The following is a 27,956-nucleotide window of genomic DNA, read 5'->3' as shown; positions in this document are numbered from 1 at the left end:
CACATCTCTTTCTGATTCTCTTCTTTTTCTTCTGCTTTGTAACTACAACCCTTTTAACTGCATTGCTCCCACGTGGATAAATCAGATAATCTTCCTATTTTAAGAGCAGGTGATTAGCAATTTTAATTCCATTTTGCTTTGCCATTGAAGCTTACATATTTACAGGTTCCAGAGATTAGGACATGGACATATTTGAGGAGGTCTACCATAATTACAATAAGCACATATGATTTTTCATAGTCACCTGTTATCAACATTTTATGTGAAGTGTGAGACTTTGATTTGCATTTGGGTTTCTTTACATTCCCCACTTTAAAATATCATTGTCTTGAGTAGCAGATTGCATGATAATTTTTGTCTCAATCATCAAATATATAAAATTCATGAGGAAAAGGATAATCTATTGTATGTATGTAGATGTCTTCCCTTGCTATTTTTCCCTCTTTGTTTTTGATGCTTTAAGATGATTTCAATTCCTTTCTGTTTGAAGAAATTCCTTCTTACAATATTTAAGGAATTGAGTCTGCTAATAAAACTGTGGAGGTTCCTCAAAGAGTTAAAAATAGAACTACCCTATGACCCAGCAATTGCACTGCTGAAGATTTACCCTAAAGATACAGATGAGGTGAAACGGCAGGACACCTGCACCCCAATGTTTATAGCAGCAATGTCCACAATTAGACAAACTGTGGAGGGAGCCTCGGTGTCCATCGAAAGATGAATGGATATAGAAGATGTGGCCTATATACACAATGGGATATTACTTAGCCATTAGAAACGACAAATACCCACCATTTGCTTCAATATGGATGGAACTGGAGGGTATTATGCTGAGTGAAGTAAGTCAATCAGAGAAGGATAAACATTATATGATCTCATTCATTTGGGGAATATAAAAAAATAGTAAAAGGGAATAAAGGGGAAAGGAGAGAAAATGAGTGGGAAATATCAGAGAGGGTGACAGAGCCTGAGAGACTCCTAACTCTGGGAAATGAACAAGGGGTAGAGGAAAGGGAGGTGGGCGGGGGGATGGGGTGACTGGGTGACAGGCACTGAGGGGGGCACTTGATGGGATGAGCACTGGTTGTTATGATATATGTTGGCAAATTGAACTCCAATAAAAACATATACAAAAAAAAAAAAGAAAGAAATTATTTAAGTTTTTCTTTGTCTTAGAGTGCCTTTATTTCTTCTTTATTCTCAAAGGATAGTATTACTGGATATCAGGCTTAGAGTTGAGTCTTTCTTTTGGCCTTTGAAAAATGTGCCACACAGTGTGTGAAAAATCCTGGCCTCCATGGTTTCAGATTAAAAAAATCCATTGTGACTCAAATTTGTATTCTCCTATAGGTAATGCATCATTTGTTTTGGGCTGCTTTCATTTTTTTTTTTTCTTTTTTGAAGTTTAATTATGATGACTTGGTGAGGATTTGTTTGGGTTTATCCTGTTTCAGGTTCACTCAGCTTCTTGAATGTGCATATTGGTTTTCTTTATCAAATTTAGAAAGTCCTTGGCCATCATTTCTTTGAATATTCTTTAACACCAATTTCTTTTCTTTCTTCCTAACATGATAACATACATATGACATCTTTTGCTATGGTCACATAAGTGTCTGAGGCCCTGTTCATATTTTCCCTCTCACTCTTTTTTTTCTCCATTGTTGAGTTTGAGTGGCCAGTTGATCTGTCTTCAAATTCACTGACTTCTATCCTCTATCATTCACTCTACCATCAGGTACATGCAGTGAGTTTTATATATATATTACTGTAGTTTTCATTTATGTAATTTCTACCCTGTTTTCTTTTACAGCTTCTATTTCTTTGCTCAGATCTTTCTATTCATTTTTTCAAGAGGCTCTAACTGGTTTTTTGAAATCCTTGTCAGATAATCCCAGCATCTGATTTATCTCAGTGTTGACATCAATTCATTGTCCTTTCTCACCTTAGTTGTGGTTTCCTTTGTTCTTGGTATAATGGGCAATTTTCTTTCTTTTTTTCTTTCTTTCTTTCTTTCTTTCTTTCTTTCTTTCTTTCTCTTTCTTTCTTTTCTTTCTTTCTTTCTTTCTTTCTTTCTTTCTTTCTTTCTTTCTTTCTTTCTTTCTTTTTTTTTTTAAAGATTTTATTTATTTATTCATGAGAGACAGAGAGAGAGAGAGAGAGAGAGGGAAAGAGACACGGGCAGAGGGAGAAGTAGTCTCCATGCAGAGAGCCTGATGTGGGACCCGAACCTGGGTCTCCAGGATCACGCCCTGGGCTGAAGTTAGCACTAAACTGCTAAGCCACCCGGGCTGCCCTAATGGGCAATTTTCAATCATATCCTGTTCATTTTATGTGTTATGTTGGAAGTTGAGTCCTAATGTAAATCTTTTTTATTTTAAGCAGGTAGCCACATTGTTTAGATTTTAACTTTATGTATTCTGAGTCTCTGCTTTCTTAGATGTATAATGGTTCAGGACTTTTATATTTTCCTGGTAACTTGCTTCTTTTTGCTTTATGCAAAAATTTGCATTTTGCCTCCCAATTTTATCTGATTCTATCATATTTTATCACAACAGTTTGTATCTCATACAGCCTTTGAAACCTGTCTTCTTTTCTGTCTTAAATATTATATTCTGTAATATTTCGTTTCACTTGTTACTTAACAATCAGAATTTATTATGAATGTTACTATTATAACAAATGTTCACTATATTTACCAATTTTAGTTTTCTACCTTTTATCTTGTCCTCTTTCCCTTCTCCAACTTTTGCCTTCTGGGTTTAACTCCTAACTTACTGAAATATATCCTTAATGACTTGTTACTAGTGGTCTCTCTCAGTTTGTTTATTCCTTGAAAATGTCCTTATCTTTTCCTTACTCTGGAATGCAAATTTAATTCAAGATAGAATTCTAGACAGAGTATTTTGACTCAGCACTTTGAAGACATAAATTTTCTTTGCAGATAAATTTATTTTTTCATTTATTGTTGGTGTAATTATTGCCTGCAGATAATCTATAGTTTTCTTCTGGTTGGATCAATTAATTAATTAATCTACTTATTCATGATTTATTGTTATCATTTTCTAGTCTCAAGGGTCATTTTAAGCCTCTTAAAATTAAAGAAAAATATTTGTGCTATTTCAAAATGAAGACTCATGTATTCTTTTAATATAGAAAACTCTCAGTAGTCAGCTCTTCAAAATTCACTCTTTGGAGCACCTGGGTGGTTGAGCTGGTTAAGTGTCTACCTTTGGCTCAGGTCATTATTCCATATCCTGGGATTGAGCCCTGCCTCAGACTCCCTGCTTAGTGGGGAACCTGTTTCTTCCTCTCCCTCTGCAGCTCCCCTGGCTTGTGTTCCCCTCCACTGTCTCCCTCCTTGTTGAATAAATAAAATCTTTAAAAAAGTTAAAAAAAGAGCACAAAATTCTCTCTTCAGAGCAAGTTGGATTTTATTTTTTTCAGAATTTATGTAGCATAATCTTGGAGCATTTTTAATGTAATTTGGAGGGGTAAGGAGGATCTTTACCAAGTGATGAGTGCTAATTTAAATTCCATGTTATCAGGGTGTCTGGGTGCCTCAGTCGGTTAAGCATGGGACTGTTGATTTCCACTCAGGTCATGATCTCAAGCTTTGTGTCCAGCTCCATGCTCAGAGCAGAGCCTGTTCCTCTCGCTCTCAAATAAATAAATAAATAAATAAATAAATAAATAAAATCTTAAAAAGAAATTTCCATGTTACCTGGAGTTTTATTTAGTCTTGGAACATTTTTTTCCCCCATCTAAGACTCATAGACAACCAGTAAGAAGAATTTCCCAGGTCTCCCTTTGAATGACAAAGCAGAAAATTAAGGTCTCCAGCTCTGTGCAGAGACTTTCATTTCCACTCTGTCACTCAGCATCATGTCTCCTGTGTGTGGAAGTTAACACTTCCATAGAGCCTCACTCTCCCCACATTCACTTCTCAATTCCTGCAGGGATTCCAGAGCTTCAGTCCTTCTTAAGCTTTACCTTTACTTTCTCTTCATTTCTGTCTCCTGATATTTTCCCTACCTTTATCTGAGCTTGGTTGTGTATTTAATTTATGGATCGCACACTCATTATTTCCATGTACAATAAGAGGTGGGCTTATTCTGTAACATCTCAATATGTCATACTTCCAGAAGTCATCTGAGAGTCTGAAGGTCTGCTTTTGGGGGTGTAACAAAGTATTTTGTCTGAAGCTGAGCAGCCACTTTATTTATTTATTTATTTTAAAAGATTAAAAAAAATAAACGATTTTATTTATTTATTAATGAGAGACACAGAGAGAGAGAGAGAGAGAGAGGCAGAGACACAGGCAGAGGGAGAAGAAGCAGGCTCCATGCAAGGAGCCCGATGTGGGACTCCAACCCGAGAATCTGGGATCACACCCTGAGCCAAAGGCAGGCGCTCAACTGCTGAGCCACTCAGGTGTCCCTGAGAAGTCACTTTATTTTATTTTATTTTATTTCATTTTATTTTATTTTATTTTATTTTTTTGAGAAGTCACTTTAAAGTAAGAAGTTGTCCTTTACTCTCTTGTGTTAGAAATTGATGGTCTGGCGATATATACATTACCTTATTTGAGGCAGTGATAAGCATCAGGCATAAAACAATAAGTTACCCTTGCCTGTTTAGTAGCAATGTTTAACAGCTAGCATGCACGATTTTAGTATATATATTTCTTATAAGAAGATTTCATACATCCCGTGTTCTGTTTTTATACATTTTCTTCTAAGAGATGGTTCACAGTATAGGGACCAGTGCCTACCTCTTTTATATAAGATATGATGGAGATGGAGGATATATTCTAGTCCATAAGTTATAATATCACAACAGGATTAGGATAGAACTAAAACAATGGGTATCACTTTACACTGGATTGCAGCAAAATGTAGTCTGCTTGGCTGTTGTTGGGACTGGGGATGGGCATCTAAGTAATAATAGCATCATACTTGAAGTATAGGAAGAAAATTGGATATTGATGTTAGATGGTAAATGGGATAGGCTTAGTGAGCACTTAAAAATATCTCTTTGCTGTGAATTTAAATCCTTTGGGTATTTTCCCTCCAGATGCATCAACATCTTCTCATAATAGAAATGAAAGTATCTTAAACTTGCTTTATCAGCTAATCTTCTAGCTCTTGCTTGCAGGTGGGTAGTAGGATCTTGAAGCAGTTATGGGCTGCGATTTTTTGGGTGGTGTTTCTGGCAGGGCTTTGTTCTCTGGCCCTCAGTAATTATTTGAACTACATGTTTCCTAATAGATACTTCTTGTGCTTAAAAAAAACAAAACAAAACTCACGGGGAGTCAGAACTTTCTGTCTAGCTCAGACAATATTAAGTGCAGGGTGAGTTCAGCATCTTTGCCTGTGGATAATTTACTGTATCAATTTCAAGCTGGGCCATTTTGATTAAGAATAATTATGAGCTTGGTATATATAGAAATACTTAATTTTCCAGTCATTCCTAAACAACCAGTGAAATTGGGAATTATATTTGTTAAGCAATTTTACCTAGACTATTCATCAGATAATTAAGGAACCTTATCATATTTACTTTAGTTATGTAACTGAAAAAGAAAAGCTGCTTCATTGACCTAAAATCTGATTTTTTTTTTTTTTTTTTTTAGTTTGCAAACAAGATAGTATTCCCTAATTATTTGGCCAACCCTTTACCCATACCTCTGACTGTCTGGCAGGCTTTTTCTTTCCCCATTTTATTTTATTTTATTTTATTTATTTAATTTTTTTAAAGATTTTGTTTATTTATGAGAGACACAGGGAGAGACAGAGAGGCAGAGACACAGGCAGAGGAAAAGCAAGCTCCATGCAGGGAGCCTGATGTGGGACTCGATTCCGGATCTCCAGGATCACACCCTGGGCTGAAGGCGGCGCTAACGCGCTAAACCGCTGAGCCACCCAGGCTGCCCTCATTCCCCACTTTAAAGTCTAGTTAAATATTGACAAAAAGTTAAATATATTACCTATGTGCCAAATGAGTGCCCCTCAATATTATGTGCATATATAATATGTGCCTAGATTACATACATATATACATACATGTATAATGCATAGGAATCAAAAATAAGGAAAATAATAATAATGTGAATTACATTCTATATTTTTGTTTTATAGCCTATTATTTTGTTCTCAGTATAACTCTTCTAGATAAAACCATGAAGGATGCCTATATTACATTTAAATTATTAAACCAGTTTGGAAATGTTGAAGAACCAAGTCTCTATGAGTAAGTATAATTTAGTATTTCTTTTCTTTCATAAATTAAATGTTTGTTTTCTTGAGCATCTACTTTGAAATATAATACAAATGGTGTAAATTTTCTATCCAGTGAGCCTTAAAATGTTAAATATTAAAAGAATCTCAGGTGTATACTTTAATTCATTCATTCTATGGAAGAAGATGCTGAATACGAAGTCGACTATCTTGTTTATGTCATATACACCTAGGGACTACAAACATTAGGGGAAACTTTTTTTCCCTTCTCACTTTCTCATTCCAGTGTTCTTCTCAAACTACCTTGCCTTCTAATTCTCTCTGATTTTCAGGCAACATTGTGTTCACAGTGATGTGAATAAATATCTGGTAACTTCTGTCAGTAGAGAGAGACCCAATTTCAGTATTTCAGAGAACCACTCCCAGCCACAAATACCACAGATAATAGAAGCAGACTTTTTTTTTTAAGTTTATTTATTCATGAGACACACACACACACAGAGAGAGAGAGAGAGAGAGGCAGAAACATAGGCAGAAGGAGAAACAGGCTTCCAATGGGGAGCCTGATGTGGGACTCCATCCCAGAATCCCAGGATCCGACCTGAGCCAAAGGCAGATGTTCAACCACTGAGCCACCCAGATGCCCCTTTACTTAATCTTCTATTTAACTTTCCTTCATTCTCTGTTAAATAAAAGAATGATATGATGGTGTATGCTACAATTAAAATTGTAGTTTCCAACCTGCTATGCTAGACTTCTAGAAATCTATTAAATAATGTAACTTTTCAAAAGGCTCATGGGTACCATGTCTAGTGATGAAATAAAAGAGGTACTTTTTTTTTTTTTTTATCTTGCCTAGACTTAGAACAATTTGGTTTAAGTTTAGACTAATTACTGATGACATCATTAGAATTTCAGAAGGCACAGTTGGTATATCTAGCATTCACTGTTGTCATAGTCTAGGTCGTTACAGTACCCGAATTGACTAAATCTATTGTGTAATGAGCTTCAGGCTTGCATATACCGCGACGTCCAAACTTACTCAACCATTAAAGCAAACTAAGGAAAAGTCTCTGCATGCTTATATATTTGCACATTAGCATTGCAAACAATGGAAGTGATGTATATAATTTTACAACATTGTTATAAATCTTTGTTTAAAATCTAAAAATGACATTAAAATATAAAAATTAGTCATAACTCATAATAACTGTGGTTTTGGTAGATAAATCTTTAAAACCTTGAAAGCCACAAAGAAAATAACAGTAAATGCAGTATATTATGATAAAATATTGAGAACCTATGTGCTGACGTAATATAAAGACTTCATCATGAAATACTAAGGCCATTTGTGACAATAATATTCTGAGTTCTAAGTGAGGGAAATTTTTAAAATTTTGAGATAAACGTATTTTTAATATTAGATCCTTACAAATTTAATTTTCTTAAAATGATTAAAGGCATTGCCAATAATTTAGTAGCTGGATGGAGCTGGTGATGAGTGAGCATCAATTATTTTCATTTTTTCCCCTTTTCTCAACTCCTCAGTCACTCAAAGAAGAGTATTAAATAAAACAAATTAGGATTTCAAATTCTTCATTTACACAAAGGCTCATCTTTTATTAAGAGAAACTTGTTTTTTCCACTTGATTTTGAGCACTAATTGACAATATTATAAGAATAAATAGTTATTTTATAGTAGTTTATTGCTTTAAATCACTTTAAATAGTGTATGGGAATGCCTGGGTGGCTCAGCGGTTAAGTGTCTGCCTTCGGCTCAGGATGTGATCCTAGAATCCCAAGATAAGTCCCGCATCGGGCTCCCGGAGTGGAGCCTGCTTCTCCCTCTGCCTGTGTCTCTGCCTCTCTCTCTCTCTCTCTCTGTGTGTCTCTAATGAATAAATGGGTAAAATCTTAAAAAAAATAGTGTATGTATGTGCATATATACAACACACATACCTGTATGATCCATTTATTTTTATAAGACGTGCTTTCTTAGCTTTTGAGTTCATTTATTCAACAGTATTACTTAGCACCAATGAGACTTATTCAGGCATTTCACCAAACAATGGGTATTCAAGATAAAATAGCATTATTATTGTTCTCAAGGAAGTTGCAGAATACTGGAGGAGTCTAATGCATATTTACAGCTCTGAGGAATAAGTCCTGTAGAGTCGGATACTTATATACTCGAGTGTACAGAAAGGGAAGCAAGGAAGCATTTGAATTGGAGATATTGCAGACAATGAGTGGGGAGAGAGTGCTTTAAAAAGCATGAAGACAGGAAAGTACCAGAGTTCAGTAACAGCATAAAGACTACAGTCTTAGAGAAGTTGTTTCCAACTTGTTCAGAAGGCAATGAAATTGTAATTCTTGATTTCCTTTATCAACATCATTGTCTATGCAGAACAACACGAAATATTGATGCATCAAGTATTTACATACTTGAGTTAGAGCATTTTTCATGAAGGAATATAAAACATGGCTGATATATTCATGGTAAATCTGTCTATATAAGCCTGGCCAAAGAGTTTATTGTCTGTTAACAATTCTTTGCTAATAGTTATGATCATACTTTGGGATTTGAACTGTTTCAGATACAAGGGACACAGAGACTTTTAAATCAACTTTTGTTTCTCTTTTCAAAATTAAAATGGAATATTTGCTCACTGTAGAAAATGTCTCATATATATGAGAATCATATATAATTATATCATCCAAGGATGTCACATTTACTATTTGGTCTACAACTATGTCTCCTCCTTTTCCTCTGCCTCCTTGTTTCCTTCCTCTTTCTTCTTGTACATACTCCTTTTTACCTAGCAAAATTAGGATCTAACTGCAAATGTGTCTTTTTTTTTATACTGAATACTACAGTATGATAATTTTTTCCCACTAATATTATTCACACATTATAATATGATGCCAAATATATCAATACATCAATATAGGATTTTAAACAGAAGGTACCAATTTTGGACATTCTGGATAAAATGATTCTCCCAGAGGATGAGTAATGGAGAGGTGAGAGTGGTACAAGTCCAGAGAGGTGGCTGCTATAGTAATTTATGTGAAAGATGATGAAGGCCTGAACTAAATCTGTGGAAGTGGTTTTTTTCTTAGGATTTAGAATACATGTGTTTTTATGATTAATTAAATGTCTGAAAGTGAAGGAAGGAAACCAGTTTCAAGATAACTGTTTAAGTTATGGTGCTCTTTACTGAGCTAGAAGGTCATGGAGAGGAGCCAATTTAATCAATCAATCTAATATCTTGAAAGCTCTATAGGCCAATAACTGTACTAGAAATTAGGAATACAATTCTGGGCAAATTAGATTTCTGTCTTTACATAGTTTCTATCTACTGCAGCAGATAGACTTTATAAATACATAATATAAATAAAATGACAATGTTCATCATTCTTCTATTCAAACAATTTTTAATGTGTGCCTACATTGAGCTCATCAGGACTGTGCTAAGTGCTGAGGATACTGTGATGAGAAAAATAGACATAGTCCTACCCTCATTAAAGTTACAGTTTAATGAAGGGTATAACAGTAATCAAAAATAAATACAAATATATAAATAAAATATGAAAAATGTCTTGAGGCAAATTATAGTATGTATGGAAACATAAAATAAGGGGCAGTGAGGTCACTAAATGTGTCTCTAAGGACATTTCATACTAGTTGAGACCGAATGATGAGCAGGAATTCATCTGCTTTGCTATATTCCTGGCAGAAGTTTCAACAAATGCATAGATCCTGAAGCCAAGGGAACATAGCCCATTTCAGGAAATAAGGAACTTTATAATGTCTTAAAATGGAGGCAAGGAAAGCAAGAGAGTTATGAGAGAAGTAGAAAGCCCCTAAATTTTATAAGAATTAGAACTTGTAGGGCATTTCTAGGATTATATTTTACTTACTGAGCAAATGAAAACCACTGAAATATTTTAGTTGGGACAGTCTGGTTGGAGCCAGAATTGGATCTTTATTTTGGAAAAACAATTAGATCACAGCGGGTTCATGAGAGAAAAGCCAGGATGTTGTTGCAAGAATATAGACAAGGAAGGAACAATGGTCTCTTGAGTGCTTGAAGTGGAGATGGAAACTGAGGATGGATTCAAAGCAGATTCAGGATATTTTGTAGGTATAGTCAATAGAAATTTATGAGAGTTTGTAAGTAGGGGTTGAAAGAAGGGATGATATATCAAGGGTGGATCCTTATTTCTGGCTTGGGTAATAGGTGGTGGTGCCATTTAAAATGATAAAGAAATTTATAAGCTGTGAGGGTTTTTTTAAATATTTATATTTATTTTTTGTTGTTTTATGAGAGTTGGTTGTTGGGGAAGATATCATTTCGATTTGAACCTACTGAGCTTTAGACAGCCTTGGGATATCCAAGTGGATGTGGTCAATAATAGTAAGTAGTATGTCTGGATCTCAGCAGATAGAGTTTAGCTAGAGGCAGAGATTTGATGATCATGAGCAAATGACTGGTATTTGAAACCTCTGAAGTGGGTATAAAATTGTAGGGAAAGATAGCATGTTCCCATCTGGATATACTGACTTTGTAGTATCTCTGAGAACTCTATATAAGGTCTTGGAGGGAAATTAGAGGTATGATCAGTGATGTTATATTACATGAAAGAGGAAGTAGTAATAGTGCCTGGAGGAGCAGAGATGGGCTTTGAGGAGTGTGATGACAACCTTTTTTTGGGCTTGTTTTGAAGAATCAAAAGGAGGAAAAAGCAGGGATAAATGTAATATGGCACAAGTGCTGGAAGCACCACTGGTTGCTATTCATCTGTGCTACATGTGATTGTTGCCTTCGCTCAAGCAAATCATTATTACCTTGAAATTAATGCAACAATTTTCTTTTAAGATTTATTTATTTATTTTAGAGAGATTGAAAGAGAGAGAGAGCAAGGGGAGAGGCAGAGGGAGAGGGAGAGATAGAATCTCAGGCAGACTCTGTGCTGAGTCAGAGCCCACACAGGGCTTATTACTACAAATCTGAGAACACAACCTAAGCCAAAATCAAGAGTCAGATGCCTAACCAACTGAACCACTCAGGCATCCCAGTATAACAGATTTTTTTTTTTTTTAATTTTCTTTGTCTCCTCTTCCTTTTTTCTCTCCTCTACAGCTTCTTCCCACTCTCCCCCTCTCCCTCCCTTTCTTTCCTCCTCTTATTACTTATCCTGCCTCTCCTTCACCTTTTCTGTCTTCCCTTGTAGTTTCCCTTATAGTTAAGTAGGTCCATATTGACCTAACTGACTCCAGGCTCCACATTTCTGGCACACAGAGATGAGGATTATGAGTAGAGTGATGAAGAGCATTGATATGACTATGTTTGCATTTCAGCTTTGCATTCACTAGCTTAGGAATGATACTTGTATGCTCTGATATGCAGTTTTCTCATTTGTAAATGACAATACTAATAGTACCTAAAAAAAGGAGTTAAGATACTTGAAGAAGGTCAAGTATGTCAAACTTTATTACACTTCTGGGTGCACCAAAATGCTCAGAAAATTGTACTTATTATATTCTACCTTTATTTTTTCCTTTTGAATCTGGGGCTTTTATAATTAATCCTTTAATTCAGAAATATTTGGTAAAATGGCACAGAACAACAAGGAATTATTATTTGAGTATCCAGTCTATTCAGGAAACTGTGATAGTTGTTCAGGTATCTAAAAAGAGAAGCAAAAAAGAAAAAAAAAAAGAAGCATAAGGGGACTTCTTTAATCTTAAACAAATGTACAAGGTAGATACCAAGTAAGAAAAACAAGATGTCCCCCTTTTTTCTCAAAAAGTAGTATCCCCACATAATTTTGAATGGGGATGCGTATATTATTATTTTATTTTGTTTTAACTTAATTTAAATTATTTCTTAAATTTTATTTTATTTAGATTCAATTAATTAACAATTAGGAGGTAAAGATCAGTGATTCATCAGTTACATGTAACATCCTGTGCTCATTACATCATGTGCCCTCCTTTTTTTTTTTAGATTTTATGTATTTATTCATGAGAGAGAGAGAGAGAGAGAGAGAGGCAGAGACACAGGCAGAAGGAGAAACAAGCTCCATGCAGGGAGCCCGACACGCGACTCGATCCTGGGTCACCAGGATCATGCTCTGGGCTGAAGGCGATGCTTAACTGCTGAGCCACCCGGCCTGACCCCATCATGTGCCCTCCTTAGTGCCTATCACCCAGTTACCCCATTCCCTCACCCATCTCCTCCTACCAGCAACCCTCAGTTTGTTTCCTATAATTAAGAGTCTCTTATGGTTTGTCTCCCTCTCTGATTTCATCTTATTTTATTTTTCCCTCCTTTCCCCTATGATCCTCTGTTTTGTTTTGTTTTGTTTCTTAAATTCCACAAATGAATGAGATCATATGGTAATTGCCTTTCTTGGATTGACTTATTTTGCTTAGCATAATACCCTCCAGTTCCATCCACCTTGCGGCAAAAGGTCAGATTTACTTTTACTTGATGGCTAATAGCCCATTGTATGTATATACACGTATATATACACGTCTATATACATACATATACGTATATATATATCAGTTATATATGTGTAACTGATATATATATATATATATATATATATATATATATATATATTATACCACATCTTCTTTATCCATTCATCTGTCAGTGGACATCTCAGCTCTTTCCACAGTTTGGCAATTGTGGACATTGCTGCTATAAACATTGGGGTGTAAGTGCCCTTTCAGATCACTGTTTATATCCTTTGGGTAAATACCTAGTAGTGCAATTGCTGGGTTATATTTTAAAATATTTTAATAAATACTTTAACAAATATTTTATTGTTTGGCCCCATTTTTCCTATAAGATTATTCTTTCTATCCTGCATTGTTAAGATTACATTGACTTAAGAGTTAAATTATATTTTAAATTACTAATATGCTGAGCATATCAAATTTTCTGTTTAGGAAGAATACATCATTTAATAAGCTCCAAGAAGTCAAGATTCTTGCTCAATTTTTAAATGATATTGTAAGTATTTCAAGGATTGGTTTGACATATTTTCAGAGCTCAAACTGGCAAAGTTTCACATACAAATACAACATTCAGCGTGTCAAGTTGCAATCACTTACATATCCAGCAAGGTAAGAAACTAAATTTTGATTTCTGTGTATTATCTTTTAAACTTAATATTGGGCAGCCTGGATGGTTCAGCGGTTTAGTGCCGTCTTCAGCTCAGGGTGTGATCCTGGAGACCCAGGATCAAGTCCCACGTCAGGCTCCTGCATGGGGCTTGCTTCTCCCTCTGCCTGTGTCTCTGACTCTCTCTCTCTCTCTCTGTGTCTCTCATGAATTAAAAAAAAAAAATCTTAAGAAAAATAAACGAAAATATTGAAACACTAAGAAATATGTTTATTGTGTATTTCAGATTATATTTTACATAAATATTAGAATATCTAAAACGTGGAAAATGTACTTTTTTGAAATTAAAATTAGTTTGAATGAAACTTAGTTTGGAATCACATTACTTAAGCAAAGAAAAAATCATTTCATTGGACACAACAAAAATGAAAAAACATGAGACAAATATCTGCCTTAGAAGTTGATCAATAATTCCTTATATATACATACATATTTACAGAGTGGTTGAGATTCCTTTTCTACAATTCTTTAGATGGGGTGCAATGGCTGAAAAGTCTATAATGAGGCATAAAGTCAAAGAAGAAGTCATCATGAATTTCAGTGATTTTTCTCTTTCTTTTAAATGTATTTTTATTTGGGAAGAGATAAAACATCCATTTTCCTCTATTTTTATGTAAGATTTTACATATCACTGGAAATTCAACCCCAAGAATATATTGACAGAAGTGAAGGTCTAGCATATATACAATAATAGCATGAGGAAAATCTGACTCTATAATTTTACCATCATATGTCTTGGTTTGCCTGTTACATCACAAATATCTCAATTTCACATCATGACTTGACAGTTTTTTTGAAGATGATAGATTCCAGCAGTATTTTTCCTAGTTTATTTAATATGCTTTTCTTAGTTCCATGTTCTCACAACTGAAGAGGTTTTCCTGTTATCCTTGTCCCCACAATATTGATGTACATGTTCACCATTGTAGAATTCATATTTCCACAAAAACACCTCTGTGAAAGCACTAAGAACCACTAAGACCTCTTTAATGAGTGGATCATCTGTCTATTTGGATATGTAACTTGTGATTTGTGATTTGTGATAAGTGTCAACTGAGAGCCAGTAACAATGGATTTGTGGATTGCTAGAAATTTCTCTTAGCTGATGGTAGATCTTTCTTTTTATTTCTCTTTATGTTTCTGTATTTATATATTTGATTCCCTACTTGCCTTTTTATAAGTGTTGCACATTGTAAATAAGAATTTTTGGAGAAAAAAATAATAAATGATAAGAATATGCATTTAGACAAGGTCTATATTTAAAGAGAATTGCAAAGATTCTTTGAACTATAAATTATTTTGTAACTTTCGGCATGAGAATATTTGGTCACTCAAAAGTCAGTAAGTAAGATGTTATACTGGAAAAAAATCTAGGGATAACTTTATCGTTCTTTGTCTTTGAAGTTCCTACAAAAAAATACCAAGATATATGGAAATTTTCAGCTAGGAATATTAGCAACATCATTCCCTGCCAAAGTATACTAGAGAGAGACAGACACACATCAGGGGGGTCATGTTTGAAAGACTAGAGTTGAAGACTTTTAATCTTCATCTGATCTCCATATAATTATATTACCTTTTTAAAGACATTATTAATGCCCCACCTCTGTACTTATTATCTTAAAGATGCAAAACATCTACTAAACATAAGAATAAAACTCTATTTGTAGTCTCCAAAAGCTAAGTTTAAAGGGGCCAAGCTTGTCGCATCATCAAAACTCCCCTTATCTCCCCCATTAATACCTCTCTGAGCATGAAGGAGGTGAGAATGAACAGAGGAGTTTAGAAGTTGTAATTCTATATATTAAATGTAAAGACTTCATATTGTCCCAGAATAAAGTCTTCTGCCTATATATAATTTCTAGAAAGAGAAAAAAAAAGTTTCCTCTTTAGTCTGAAGATGTAAACAAACTACACATTTTATTTTTTTAAGATTTTATTTATTTATTTGAGAGGGAGAGAACAAGCATGAGTTGGGGGCGGGGAGGTGGAGAGAGAGAGAGAAGCAGGCTCCTTGCTGAGTGGGATTCCCAATGAAGAGCTTGATCCCAGGACCCTGGAATCATGACCCGAACCTAAGGTAGACACTTAACTGACTGAGCCACCCAGGTACCCCCAAAATACACCTGCTAATAGCTGTGGGCATTTGCCAATTAAGGAAAAATATTAATTAACCATAACTTTACCTGTTTCACTAAATGACTTATTCATTAAAGAACTTCCCCCTGCTGCTTAGAGGTGAAGCAAGAGGCCAGCTCCCACCACCTTGTCTCCCACCCTTTTGTCTAGTCATCTTTTTTTTTTTTAAATTATTATTGTTGTGTGGTAAGAGCATTTAGCATGTATTTTACTCTCAACAAATTTTAAAGTGTGCAATACAGTATTGTTTACTATAGGCACAATGTTGTACAGCAGAAAAATAAATTCTTGCTACTACAAGACAGAAAATCCAACCACAAATCCCTAAAGATAAAGGGGACTTGTAGCCAGATGAATCTGAAAATCCACTAAGAAGATATGGCTCCTGGGTTAGCTGCATTCAAAGAACCAAGAGCATTTCTGTGCTGTCTCTTGGCTTTGCTGTTCACATTACTTCATCTTCAGTCTTTATAATACCAAATTGGCTGCTGCTTGATTCCAAGTTCATATCCCATGAGGATGGGTGGGGAAAGAGTTTTAAAGTCTCTTTGCATGTCGCTGACTTTGACTGGGCAAGTACATACCTTTGAACCTCACAGTGTGGTCAGAGAAATAGATTCTTCTGATTGGCCAGGGAGATAAGTCCTATAGTTTATGCTTATTCTGCAATAAGATGGAACCAAATCCAGTCAAAGTTATATATTGAGAGTGGGACGAAGACTTTTAAAGGTATTATTACCAGAGAAGATAATATTACCTGAAAGCGGATAGAAAGGTGAAAAAAAAAAGATAACAGGACACTACAGAGACTGAAAATATTTTGATAAATCAGGCAAAACATTAATTAAAAGTAGATTGGCTTATAATGTATCCTACTGAAGTTAAGTATTGATGTAACAACAACAACAAAAAATCCGTAACGTTCTGATTGATTGGCTGAAGTTAGATATTGATGTAACAACAACAACAACAAAAATCAGTATCATTTTTATTGGCTGAATGAGTGAAGGCAATAAATGAATAGCTAAGCTGGATCACTCAAATTCAGATTTTTCAAGATCTGAATACTTCAAACAATTCTGGGGTAAGTTAAGTTTTTTAAGTGGTTGTATTTATTATTCTGGATGGCTATAATGTAGTATTTTGCCTGATAAGGCAATTTGAGATTGAACATTGTAGTAACTCCTCAAATAATTTACTCCAATATATCATGGAGGGCTATGTATAACTTTAGATACTTTGTCCTTTTCCAAATTAATAAAATATTTAAATCTGTAATTTTGCAGCTTTGCCCTGATGGCCTTACTTACTTCCTACTGACTTTACTGATTATTTAATATTGCATTTAGTTGAATAGTTTCAAGATTCTTTTGAAAATATAATACATGAAACTTAGATTTAATAAGAGTATTTGATTAATAAAAGGCAGAATTGTCTAACTTGGAGACTAAACTCAGAAAAAACCATCTACAGTTCAATCACTTGTGCAGAAGTCTTAAACATTCCATTTCTTTTAAACTGCGTGGCTAAATGTGCAACAGTACAATACTTTGGGAGAATGTAAGATTTGGACCTCTGGATCTCTGAAGATTGTCTCAAGGTAGCAATTTTGACAAATTAACTTTACTAACTTTATACTTTTCCAAAGTCTGTTCATCCATCTTGAAACTTTTCCTCCATCTTCACTGTCCACTTTTTCCTAGGTCCCCAAATTATGCTTTCTAGATCAAATTTTGAGAGGTTACAGGTAAGGAATCCCAAATCATGTCAACAGTGTGAATAGCACATCTGTGTTTCTAATGTAAGCTACGCCTCATATAAAAAGAATTAAGTAGTTTTAGGATGATTGGTAGTGAGCTTTCATTTTATATATTATTAGAGTCATTATTGAGCAAAAAGGATATTCTACCTAAATATATTTAGAAATTCAGTATTTTAATCATCATATTAAAGGATAAGATATTCTTATTTATATTCTCCTAAGATTGTTTGTTCTGGATTAAAATTCTGTGTATTTAAAAAATATTTGATAATTAAAATAAGTGGTTCTCGGGGCACCTCGGTGGCTCAGTCAGTTAAGCATTGGACTCTTGGTTTTGGCTCAGGTCATAATCTCATGGATGGCGAGATGTAGCCCTATGTTGGGCTCCAGGCTCAGTGGGGAATTTGCTTCAGAATTCTCTCTCTATGCCCCTCTCCCCCAACTCTCTCTCTCTCTAAAATAAATAAATCTTTTAAAATTTTTGCTTTAATTTGCTTAGAAGTTATGATGACATAATTCTAATTGGTAATTGTATAGCTGGACAATGTAATCAGGGCTTTTCAGGTTGTAATGATAAAAAGTACAGCACATATATTTTCACTATGCTGTTGGTTATGATTATAGTTATGACAGAAATATCGAATAATCAATATAAATCTTAACAACATTCAGTTAAAAATACATTACCTAAGTAAATATGTAAATATTATAGCAAATATAAATGTATTTTTCTGTCAATCCTTCTGGTTATTAAAATAGTTGCTTTTCTTTCTATATTTGTCTTGTAATTTATTCTAAATATTTTCAGGGGCACCATATAAAAATATGTATTTGGCTGATGGTTGATACTCAATTAAAGCAATTCTTTCTTCTCATTTCTCTTCCCTCCTTTTGTTGGTCCCAATTTAACTTTCCTTATACCTCATTTTATCTATAAATACACAGATGAAACAACAGACTGACCAAGCCAATAATTATATGAAATGGATTTGTTTGTTTTGCTAAAGCAATTCATCAATAAAATGCCTCATTCCCAATACTTCTGTGAAACTCTAAATTTCATGTTCTATATAAATACTCTGACCTTCTTGTAAAACTTTTATTCATTACTACTTTGAAACTTATCTAAACTCTGTATTTGCTTTACCACACTACCTACTCTGGTAATGCTGTAATCAGAATCCTTGCCCACTGGAGTTGTTGGGGATATAGAAGACTCTGAGAGAGTTGATTAAGAACTTGAGAAAAGAAAATTTGTATTGACTGTAATTTCATTTCATAAAGTGGAATTTATCATCTGAATTATTTTCCCTAACTCAATTTACCTTCTTTTTTAGGGAACTAGTACATAAGGAAGGGATTTTTTTCTTTTTTTTTCTAAGGTGTGTGTTTTGCCTGATGTTCATGTTTTAAGGGGCAATTCTCATCTACCAAGGGAGGATGACTTTTTTGAAGATGTAGACATGAGGAGGATACCTCTAAGTTTTCGTTTTCTATTAGTAAACTGCTTATAAGACGAATAATAGTGGTTAAGTTTGTTTAGATTTACTACATCACAGACACTACTTTGCAGCCTTTGCAACACCTCTCTGAAATATTTATTTTATTAGTAAGGGAATAGAAACAGGTTTTATATAACATATCTAAGGTTTCTCAGCTGAGAAGTGCCTTTGCAATGATTTGAAGCCAGCCTTTTCTTTGGTTTTTAATGTTGTTTTTTTTGTTTTGTTTTGTTTTAGTTGCTGTTATTTTCATAGGAATAAACCTTTTCCCTAATTAATATAGTGAATTATTCTCATTATGGAGTATTTGGAAAATTTAATTCAAATGTAATGTGACAACTAGGAGATATCACTGTTAGTCAATCACACGTTACAACTGAATCATGAATCTAATTATTTACATTAAATTATAGGCTGACTTTCTGGGTAGAATAATACAGCTTATTCACTGTGGTAACTTCAAGCATCATTGTTTACATAGATCACAGGGTAAACATAATGTATTTGGAGCTGTGCAATACCATGGACTTGATTAGAAGCATTTTTTTTTCTTCCAAAATATAAATTAATGGCTGTCATTATATTTGTGGAATATTCAAATTAGTTTTTCCTTTATTGTTAGACATTTTGGCAGGGTTTTTTTTTTTTTCCCCCACTAATGCTTGCTTACCTATCTAAATACTGACTATCTATGCATGGAAAACTATCTGTACAGTAAACAATTTTCTTGTTTCATATTCATAGAAGGAACATCAAGGAGGAGGTACATTTTCACATCTTCCACCTCAGCATGTAATGTTCACACCTTGATACAGATTGTTGGTGAGCCTACAGGCAGTGGTTGTTTTCTCCAAGTATTTCTCCTTTTTAAGTCATTTATTATAAGGGGAAAGGAAAGGATAAAAGGCAGACGGATATGTTCACTATTATATGTGACTCCCCATCCTAATTATTTTTACATAGATAGATAATGTACACAATTTATTCATTAGTGAACAGTAAAAAATAGGGTAAGGTAATTGGAATATGCTGTAGAGCACAAAGAAGCATGTGTGTAATTTTAAATTTTATGTCATATCTAAACAATGGATAGACAATGAAAATTTACTAAATTTATAAAATTTAAATGTAATTGTTTCTACTCAAGGGGGAAAAAACCCTAAAACATATTTTATGGGTGGTTAGCAAAACTCTTAACATTTCCTGCTGGCTGGGGATGCTAACAGATGCTTGAATGAAATGTATCCTTTAAGTTTAATTACCTAGATAATTGCCATAACCGTTTAGTTGTTTTTCCTATTTAGATCTGTCCATACAGATAATATGCAATTAATGAGAATTAGCACTGCCAAATTACTGGGAATGTGAGTTTTAAAAATATGATGCCTTATGGTCCAGATAAACTGTGGATGCATTCAACCAGTAATTATCTCTCTGTAACAAACTCTGATAGACACTACGGCATAGTTCTTCTTCAGGGCATTTCCAGTAGAGTAGGGCATTTGAATTTAGGGACTGAGAGGAATATTCACAGTAGAGGTGACCTCAGATGACTTACTGAGAAAACTTGGATGAAAAATCCTTTTTAAAACTTTACTTAACAATAAAATGAAAACAACAACAACAAAACAGTAAAATGTACTTTTTTTGGTATATGGTGCCATGAATTTTGATACATCCATAGAGTCATGTAACGACCATCACATTCAAGATGCAGAGCATTTCCATCAATGACAAAAACTGCCTTGTCCTACCCCTTTATTTTCAACCCCACTCCTACTCCCTGGCAACCACTGTCTCTAGTTTTGCCTTTTCCAGAACATTATATAAATGGAATCATATAGTATGTAGCCTTTTGCGTATGACTTTTTTCACTTAGCTTCATACATTCAAAATGCATGCATTTTGTTGCTCACACCAATGGAATGTTATTGATGAATAGTATTCCATTGTATGTATATACCACAGTTCATTTATCCACTCACCAGTTTGAAGACATATGGTTTGTTCACAGTTTTTGATATCTATCTATGAATAAAACCAACATAAATATTTGCATGTAGGTTTTTATGTGAACATAAGTTTTCATTTCTCTTGGATAAATACCTAGAAGTGAAATTGCTGGGTCATTCTGTAAGTATGTTTAATTTTATATGAAACTGCCAGACTGTTTTCCAAAGTGACTGTACATTTTGCATTCCCACTGGCACTTAGCAGAGTTTCATTGCTTTCCTGCCTCATCAAATCCTGCACCTTCACCAGTTTTTGGTTGTTTGGTTTTTATTTGTCCCCATACTAATAGGTATGTAGAGACTGTGTTTTTAATTTGGATTTCTCAAATAACAAACGATGTTGATGACTTCTGCCATTTAATTGAGGATATTTACATCATTTGGTTTATTTTATTTTATTTTTTTTATTTTTTATTTTTATTTTTTTTATTTTTTTTTACATCATTTGGTTTAATGTGATTATTGATAGGGTTGCATTTAAATCTATCATCTTACTGTTTTGTTTTTTATTTGTCCCATCTGTTTTTCGTTACCAGTTTTGTCCTTGTCTGCCTCTTTTGGATAAAGAGTCATCTTATGATTACATTTTATTTCCTTATTGTGGTTTTATGATAATTATTATTAACTCTGATTATTTTAGTGGTTTCTTTGGGTTTTATATTATAATCCTTAATTTATCAGAGTCTACTTTCAAGTGAATTTTACCATTTCACATTTAACATGAGAACGTTACAGTAGAATAATTTGATTTCTCCCATCCTACCTCTTGCGTTGTTGTTAGCATACATTTTACTTGTACATATGCTAAAAACTCCATAATACAGTATATTGTTTTTGTTTAAAGAGTCGATCTATTAAAGATATAAAAATAATTAGGCTTTAGGCTAAGGATTAAGGTTTTTTGTTTGTTTGGTTTTTGTTTGGTTTTGTTTGGTTTGGTAGTGTGGGTCTGCTGATGTGAATTCTTTCAACTTCTGTGTATCTAAAAATGTCTTTATAATGCCTTCATTTTGAAAAATTGTTTCTCTGGATATAGACATCTAGTTTGACAGATTTTTTTTTTTTAAGTTCAGTTAGTTAAAAGTTTCTGGACTGTCTTCTACCATGAATTGATCCTAATAAGAATCTAGTACTATTGTTCCTTTGTTCTTGTGAAGATAATAAGACTTTTTTTCTCTGGCTGGTTTTAAGGTTGTCTCCTTACCACCAATTTTAAGTATTTTGGTTTAGATGTGTCTTGTAATTTTCTTCACATCTCTTGTGTTTGATATTTGTTGACCTTCTTGGACCTGTAGGTTTATAGATTTCATCAAATTTCATCTGAAATCATAATTATTTTCTGAAATATATTTTGCATGTCCCTTCTCTCTCCTCTCCTTTTGGGGACTCTAATTTCAAGTTCATTAGTCTGCTTGAGGTTATCCCACAGCTTACTGATGCTCTGTTAATTTTAAAATTTCATTTTCTCTCTGTATTTTATTTTGAATAGTTTCTGTTGCTATGTCTTCAAGTTCACTATTATTCTGCAATGTTTAATCTACTATTAATCCCATCCAAGGTATTTTTCATCTCAGACATTGTAGTTTTTACCTCTGGAAGTTGATTGAGATTCTTTTTATATCTCCCATGCCTCTATTTATCTATTTGGACATAAGGAATAAAGTTACAATAATTCTTTTAATGTCCCCTGCTGAGTCTCACATCTGTGCTGGTTCTGGGTTCATTTCAATTGGTGACCCTCAGAATACATGATATCAAAATCAGAGTCATGACAGAGGAAGTAGAGAGGCTTTTAACAATGTAAAACAAAGAAAATTAATTTTTCTTACAAATTTGGTGAAATTTAACTTTGGAAAGGTGTTGTAAACCTGCCTAAACTGTCTTGTAATGCTTGCAAAAACTTTGTAAAATGTGGAATATTAAATTCAGAAATATGCATTTATTATATTGCTGATTGAACATATTTTAATGGTAGTGGGGTTGTGAGCTTTATGTGTAGAAAAGAAATAACAACACACTTGCCTTGATATTACATTATAAATAAGTGAATAGGATAATTAAGACTGAGGTAATTTACCTATTATTAATAAGTCCAACGACACACTTGTTCTACTATCATAACTGAAAAATGAGGTGGATTGAGGAGATCCAGAATGGTGAAGGCACAGTCAGTGAATAAGGGGCATAGTGGGATAAATAAAGAATTGACATAAGCATATATATATATACACACACACACATTTGTTTAGAAAAGTGGTAAAATCATTCCTATACTTATTTCTTAATAAAGAAGGCAAGTCGATGATCTTTGATAACGTAACAAAAAGCTACTTTTGCTAACACCTAAAACTCTTATAAGATTGAAGTATTACCATTTTACATTTACTTTTATGCCTTTATGGAAGATACTGTAGTATTCTGTACCACTTTTTGTAATTAAAAATGAATGTCTATATTTTATTACTTTTAAACATATTAGCAGGTGTAGAAAATTGATTTATTTAAAAACTGAATAACTTAACCTAAAAATGCTGTTGAATATTTAAAAACTTGCTCAGTGATATCCTAACCAAACTAGAAGGAGCCTGGGAGCAATGTATATCTTGAACTAAAGCAATGCATTTGTCAAGTAAATGTGAGCTGTCAGCACCTGTGCAGTTGAATTGCCCTTTTTCCTTGACTAAGTTACTATTGCTCACACAGGAAATTTCCATTTATTTCAACCATTTTTTTCTTTAGCTCCTTGTCTGAACTTTAACCATTTTTTTTCTTATCCTACTTGATTACCTTATTAAGGTTTTTAAAAAGGTTTTTTAAGATTTTTAAAACTTTAACAGGAAGATAAAAACTAGACAAGATGCTTACTTAATTCATCAGTGACTAGACTTTTTAGAAGTCTTCAAATGATAAATATACAATCTCTCCAAGATACAGGATTCTTTACTCATTATTATTTCTACTTTAGTAGGTAGAAAATAGGATTGATTAAATTATTAGAATATTTGTGTATGCAATTAAGCCCCATTCTTTAATGGTGGCTATCATAGTAGAAAAAATGGCCCAGCCACTAAGCACTGAGTTCAGGCTTCAGCTATTTCACTAACCAAAAATATCTCTCATATAAAGTAAGTATCCCAATGAAGCATCAAGGAGAGAAGGAATTGAAACACAGAGAGTTTTTTCTTTCTTATAAATATTGTGTCTATTTCATCCCTGTGTAGCCAAATGAGATGAAATGGAAACGATGCTATAGGTTTGTCCCTGCATTTGGAAAACTAATTAATTACAGACATTGAATAGCCTAATGTTTATGAGGGAAAAAATAAACTTTGCTGCTTTTTACTAATAGTTATTTCCTTTCTTTTTCTCTTTCGACAGACCACCACTTTGCATATACAATTTTGTACTTAAAGAAAGTGAAGAAGTATTTCTCAATCCAAGCATATGTACATCAAAGGAAGTATAAAATGTCTTCTGCCATCAAATATAAAAACTTGTTTGTGAATTAAAGAATTTGTAAATGGGAACAATGTATTTGTTCAGAATACATTGTTCAATCTGAGGGTTCTATATTACTACTTCCTGCATAAATTTTTAAAATAAAAAATATAGAAAAATATTAAAATGCATATGGTAAAGCATTCTGAGTATATATTTTTCTTTTTTAAAGATTTTTTCTATTTTACTTGAGAGAGAGAGCACAAGCAGGGGGAGGGAGAGGAACAAGCAGACTCCATGCTGAGTGTGGAGCCAGATGTGGGGCTTGATCCCATTACCTGAGATCATGACCTGAACCAAAATTAAGTCAGATGCTCAACCAACTAAACCATCCAGGTGCCTCACATTCTGAATATATTCTAACAGCTGTTTGCTAATTGCTGTTTCCTCACATAGTCTTTCCTCTGTGCATGGTGTCTGCTTCATGTGTCTGGATTTCCTCTTCCTATCAAGACACTGGTCAGATTGAGTAAGCCCCCCCTGCCCCCAATGGACTCATTTTAACTTAATCACTTCTTTAAAGATCCCTATCTCCAAATATAGTCGCATTCTGAAGTACTGGGGGCTAGAGCTTTGGCATACGAATTTGAGAGGGCACAGTTCAGTACATAACATCTGCCATGACTCATTAGTCTAATAAGTCTTTTGAACGTTAACTGGGGCCATTGTGTGAAGACCCTTGATATATTAGTTGTGTGTTCCAGGCAGAAACAAATAGAAGGCTTCTTACTTTTTGTCTAGGGATTTAATCATTGCAGCCTGCACCTCAGCTGTCTGGCAGTCCTTGAAAACAGCTCCATCAGTTTCTGTTTCAGCCCTTCACTCCGTAGGCCTCTGACTCAAGTCTGCAGAGATACCTGTTTTCTCCTCTCCTCTCTGTCAGGTTAGGCATTTGCTCACAGACTTCTCATATATATATTTTTAAGGTTTTATTTATTTATTCATGAGAGATACAGAGAGAAAGAGAGAGAGAGAGGCAGAGACATAGGCAGAGGGAGAAGGAGAAGCAGGCTCCCTGTGAGGAGCCCGATGTGGGACTGGATCCTGGGACTCTAGGATCATGCCCTGAGCCAAAGGCAGACGCTCAGTGGCTGAGCCACCCAGGTGTCCCAGACTGCCTATATTCTTAAACTACAAACCTTCATGTAACTTCATTTTTCTAATCCCCTCCAATTAATTTGCCAGATATCCCCAGCAACTTTTGAGTCTCAGTTTATGATATTAATGACATTTAAAATTAAATAAAATGCACTGTTCCACTGTGCATTTTTCCTGGTTGTTTAGAGTCTCTGGGAAATAGAGGAACTTATTTCATAATATATTAATGGATCCTGCAACCATCATAATAAAACTTCCTTGCCATAAGTGATAGAATCTCTCCAGGATAACTTGAAGATGTAAACTTACAAAATATTTTTAGGTTTCCATATTGCAATAACTTCTCCAGGATCCTAAATACCCCCCCCCACCTTTTTTTTTTAAAGATAAAGGCAGATAAGGGAAGAAGGCTTTGATTCCTCTGATCTCAAGTTCATAGTCTTCAAGCAATATTTTTAATATATATTTTTTTAATTTGTGGAAATAATAGATCAAAAATAAAAGAGGAAAAGAATGCACCTTTTGGAAGATCATAGTGAAGCACAGGTTTCTAAGGCAATTATCTGGGACAACAAAAGGTACAAATAGACATTATGCACAAAATATACTATGCCAGGCTGCTTTGAAGACATGCTGTTCTGGAACAGATAGAAAAGAAAGCAGAGAGATGAAATGTTTAAATTCTTATCTTTTAGAATGCCTACTTGGCATGAATCACAGAATCAGACTCAACTTTGTCTTTCAAAGTCCTCTCAACAACATAGTTTGATTATTTTTAGGTTAATGTTGGATTTATATAATTAAATACTATATTACTATTTTATTGATATGCCTTCTTTGTGTTTCCATGGAATAATAAACTTTATATTAAAAAAATAAATCACCAACAAAGCAACAAAGCATACCTTTGTTCCCACAATGGTTGACTGAAATGACAAGGAAGTATAATCCTAGACCAACTTGATTTTGTTTGTTTTAATAAACTATACATTAAAAAAAAAAAACCAAACTGCATCTTTTATAGGCTGTAATACCATTATGATGTACTGGATAATTATTTAATTTGTATGTATGTGTGGCCAAAATAGATAAAATAGACAAAATAGAATTTTTATATTCATAAAAGTATTGTTATGGATCATAACATTTATGGACTATGTATTAATCTTTTTTGACATTATAATATTAATAACAAATACATAATGCATGCATACTATAATCAGTCTGTGGCTGATTTTTTTTTTTTAATTTTTATTTATTTATGATAGTCACACAGAGAGAGAGAGAGAGAGAGGGGCAGAGACACAGGCAGAGGGAGAAGCAGGCTCCATGCACTGGGATCCCGATGTGGGATTCGATCCTGGGTCTCCAGGATCGTGCCCTGGGCCAAAGGCAGGCTCCAAACCGCTGCGCCACCCAGGGATCCCCAGTCTGTGACTGATTGATTGATTGATTGATTGATTCATAGTAAACTCTACTCTCAGTGTAGGGCTTGAACTCACAATCCAGAGATCAACTCTTCCAACTGAGGCAGCCAGGTGCCCCAACAGTCTGTGTTTTAAGTCTTTGATATGCACTATTTCATTTAGTACTTAACAATGCCCTATAAGTTAGGTACTTTTATTACCTTCAGTGACCAAAGGAAATAAAAGAGGAAAAAAAATCCTTTGAACAATTGACAATACTTGAGAAATATGTTTGTATGTTGCCTATTGAATATATAATAAGCATTAGGTAAATGTTTGTGGATGAATAAGTGGATATTGAATAGGAAGTCAAATCCACTGGAAAAGAAGCATAAGACAAAAAGAAGCCCTGCGATTCAGAAACTGTGATGTGGTTGGTGAGTACCTACTAACTGCCAAGGAGCTTGCTGAATGTAACCATTTAAGCAAATCGCCAGACACATGTACTGGTTTTCTGGCATGTGCCTTTAGGATCTTCGTATAAAGACCCTATTAAAATTACCAAATACCTGAGTCCTGCCCCAAGACAATACAATCTGCTTCTCCAAGTGGCATAAACGACACTGTCAGAGAACATCAGTGGATGACTTTGGGGTTATGAAATGTAGGACTTCATAGCATGAATAACATTTTCATTCATAATTTCTTTTTTTCCCATGAACATGTGGTACATGAAAAAAGAAAGCAATATGGGAGGTGAACAGCTGGTTATGCAGATGGTGTTGAATTGAATTTGGATTTCTGTATCATGGCTTAAGTTTCTGGAATGCTTGGCTCTTGGCTAGGGGTAGAATTATTTCTCACAGGGACATAGAAGAATGTGTTTGCATGTAGGCTAGCAGTCATGATTAAAGTGTTTCAAATGGAACATAATATTGCAGAAAGTGTTTGAAGATTCAAAGCAACAGATCATTCACCCAGATTCTCTAGGACTCAGTTGAATCCTCCTCCAGCTTTTCTGTTTGATACCCATCGGCACCTTCCAGTTTTTAGCTCAGATTTGTCCTCACTTCTCACTTGGTCCTTTTCTTGACCTTTGCC

The 27,956-nt window shown here is 34.2% G+C and overlaps 1 protein-coding gene across 2 annotated transcripts in view; it reads left to right on the top strand.

The window, feature by feature from the left end:
* The window catches only part of LIPI (lipase I), a 40,848-nt gene extending 16,415 nt beyond the window's left edge, over window positions 1-24,433 (top strand). The window contains exons 7-9 of one of the 2 annotated variants that reach the window (XM_038581116.1): window positions 6,138-6,249; window positions 13,204-13,380; window positions 24,232-24,433. In XM_038581116.1, the coding sequence (XP_038437044.1) occupies window positions 6,138-6,249; window positions 13,204-13,380; window positions 24,232-24,319 (377 nt within the window). In that variant the 3' untranslated portion in view covers window positions 24,320-24,433. The remainder of the gene's footprint in view (window positions 1-6,137; window positions 6,250-13,203; window positions 13,381-24,231) is intronic. The other variant, XM_038581117.1, reaches the window with a different exon arrangement.
* Window positions 24,434-27,956: the final 3,523 nt, after the last annotated feature.

Source organism: Canis lupus, chromosome 31 (assembly GCF_011100685.1).
Source record: "Canis lupus familiaris isolate Mischka breed German Shepherd chromosome 31, alternate assembly UU_Cfam_GSD_1.0, whole genome shotgun sequence".
NCBI classification, from domain to species: Eukaryota; Metazoa; Chordata; class Mammalia; order Carnivora; family Canidae; genus Canis; species Canis lupus.
The sequence above is the reverse complement of the archived record's forward strand: the minus strand, read 5'-3'. Positions and strand labels throughout refer to the sequence as shown.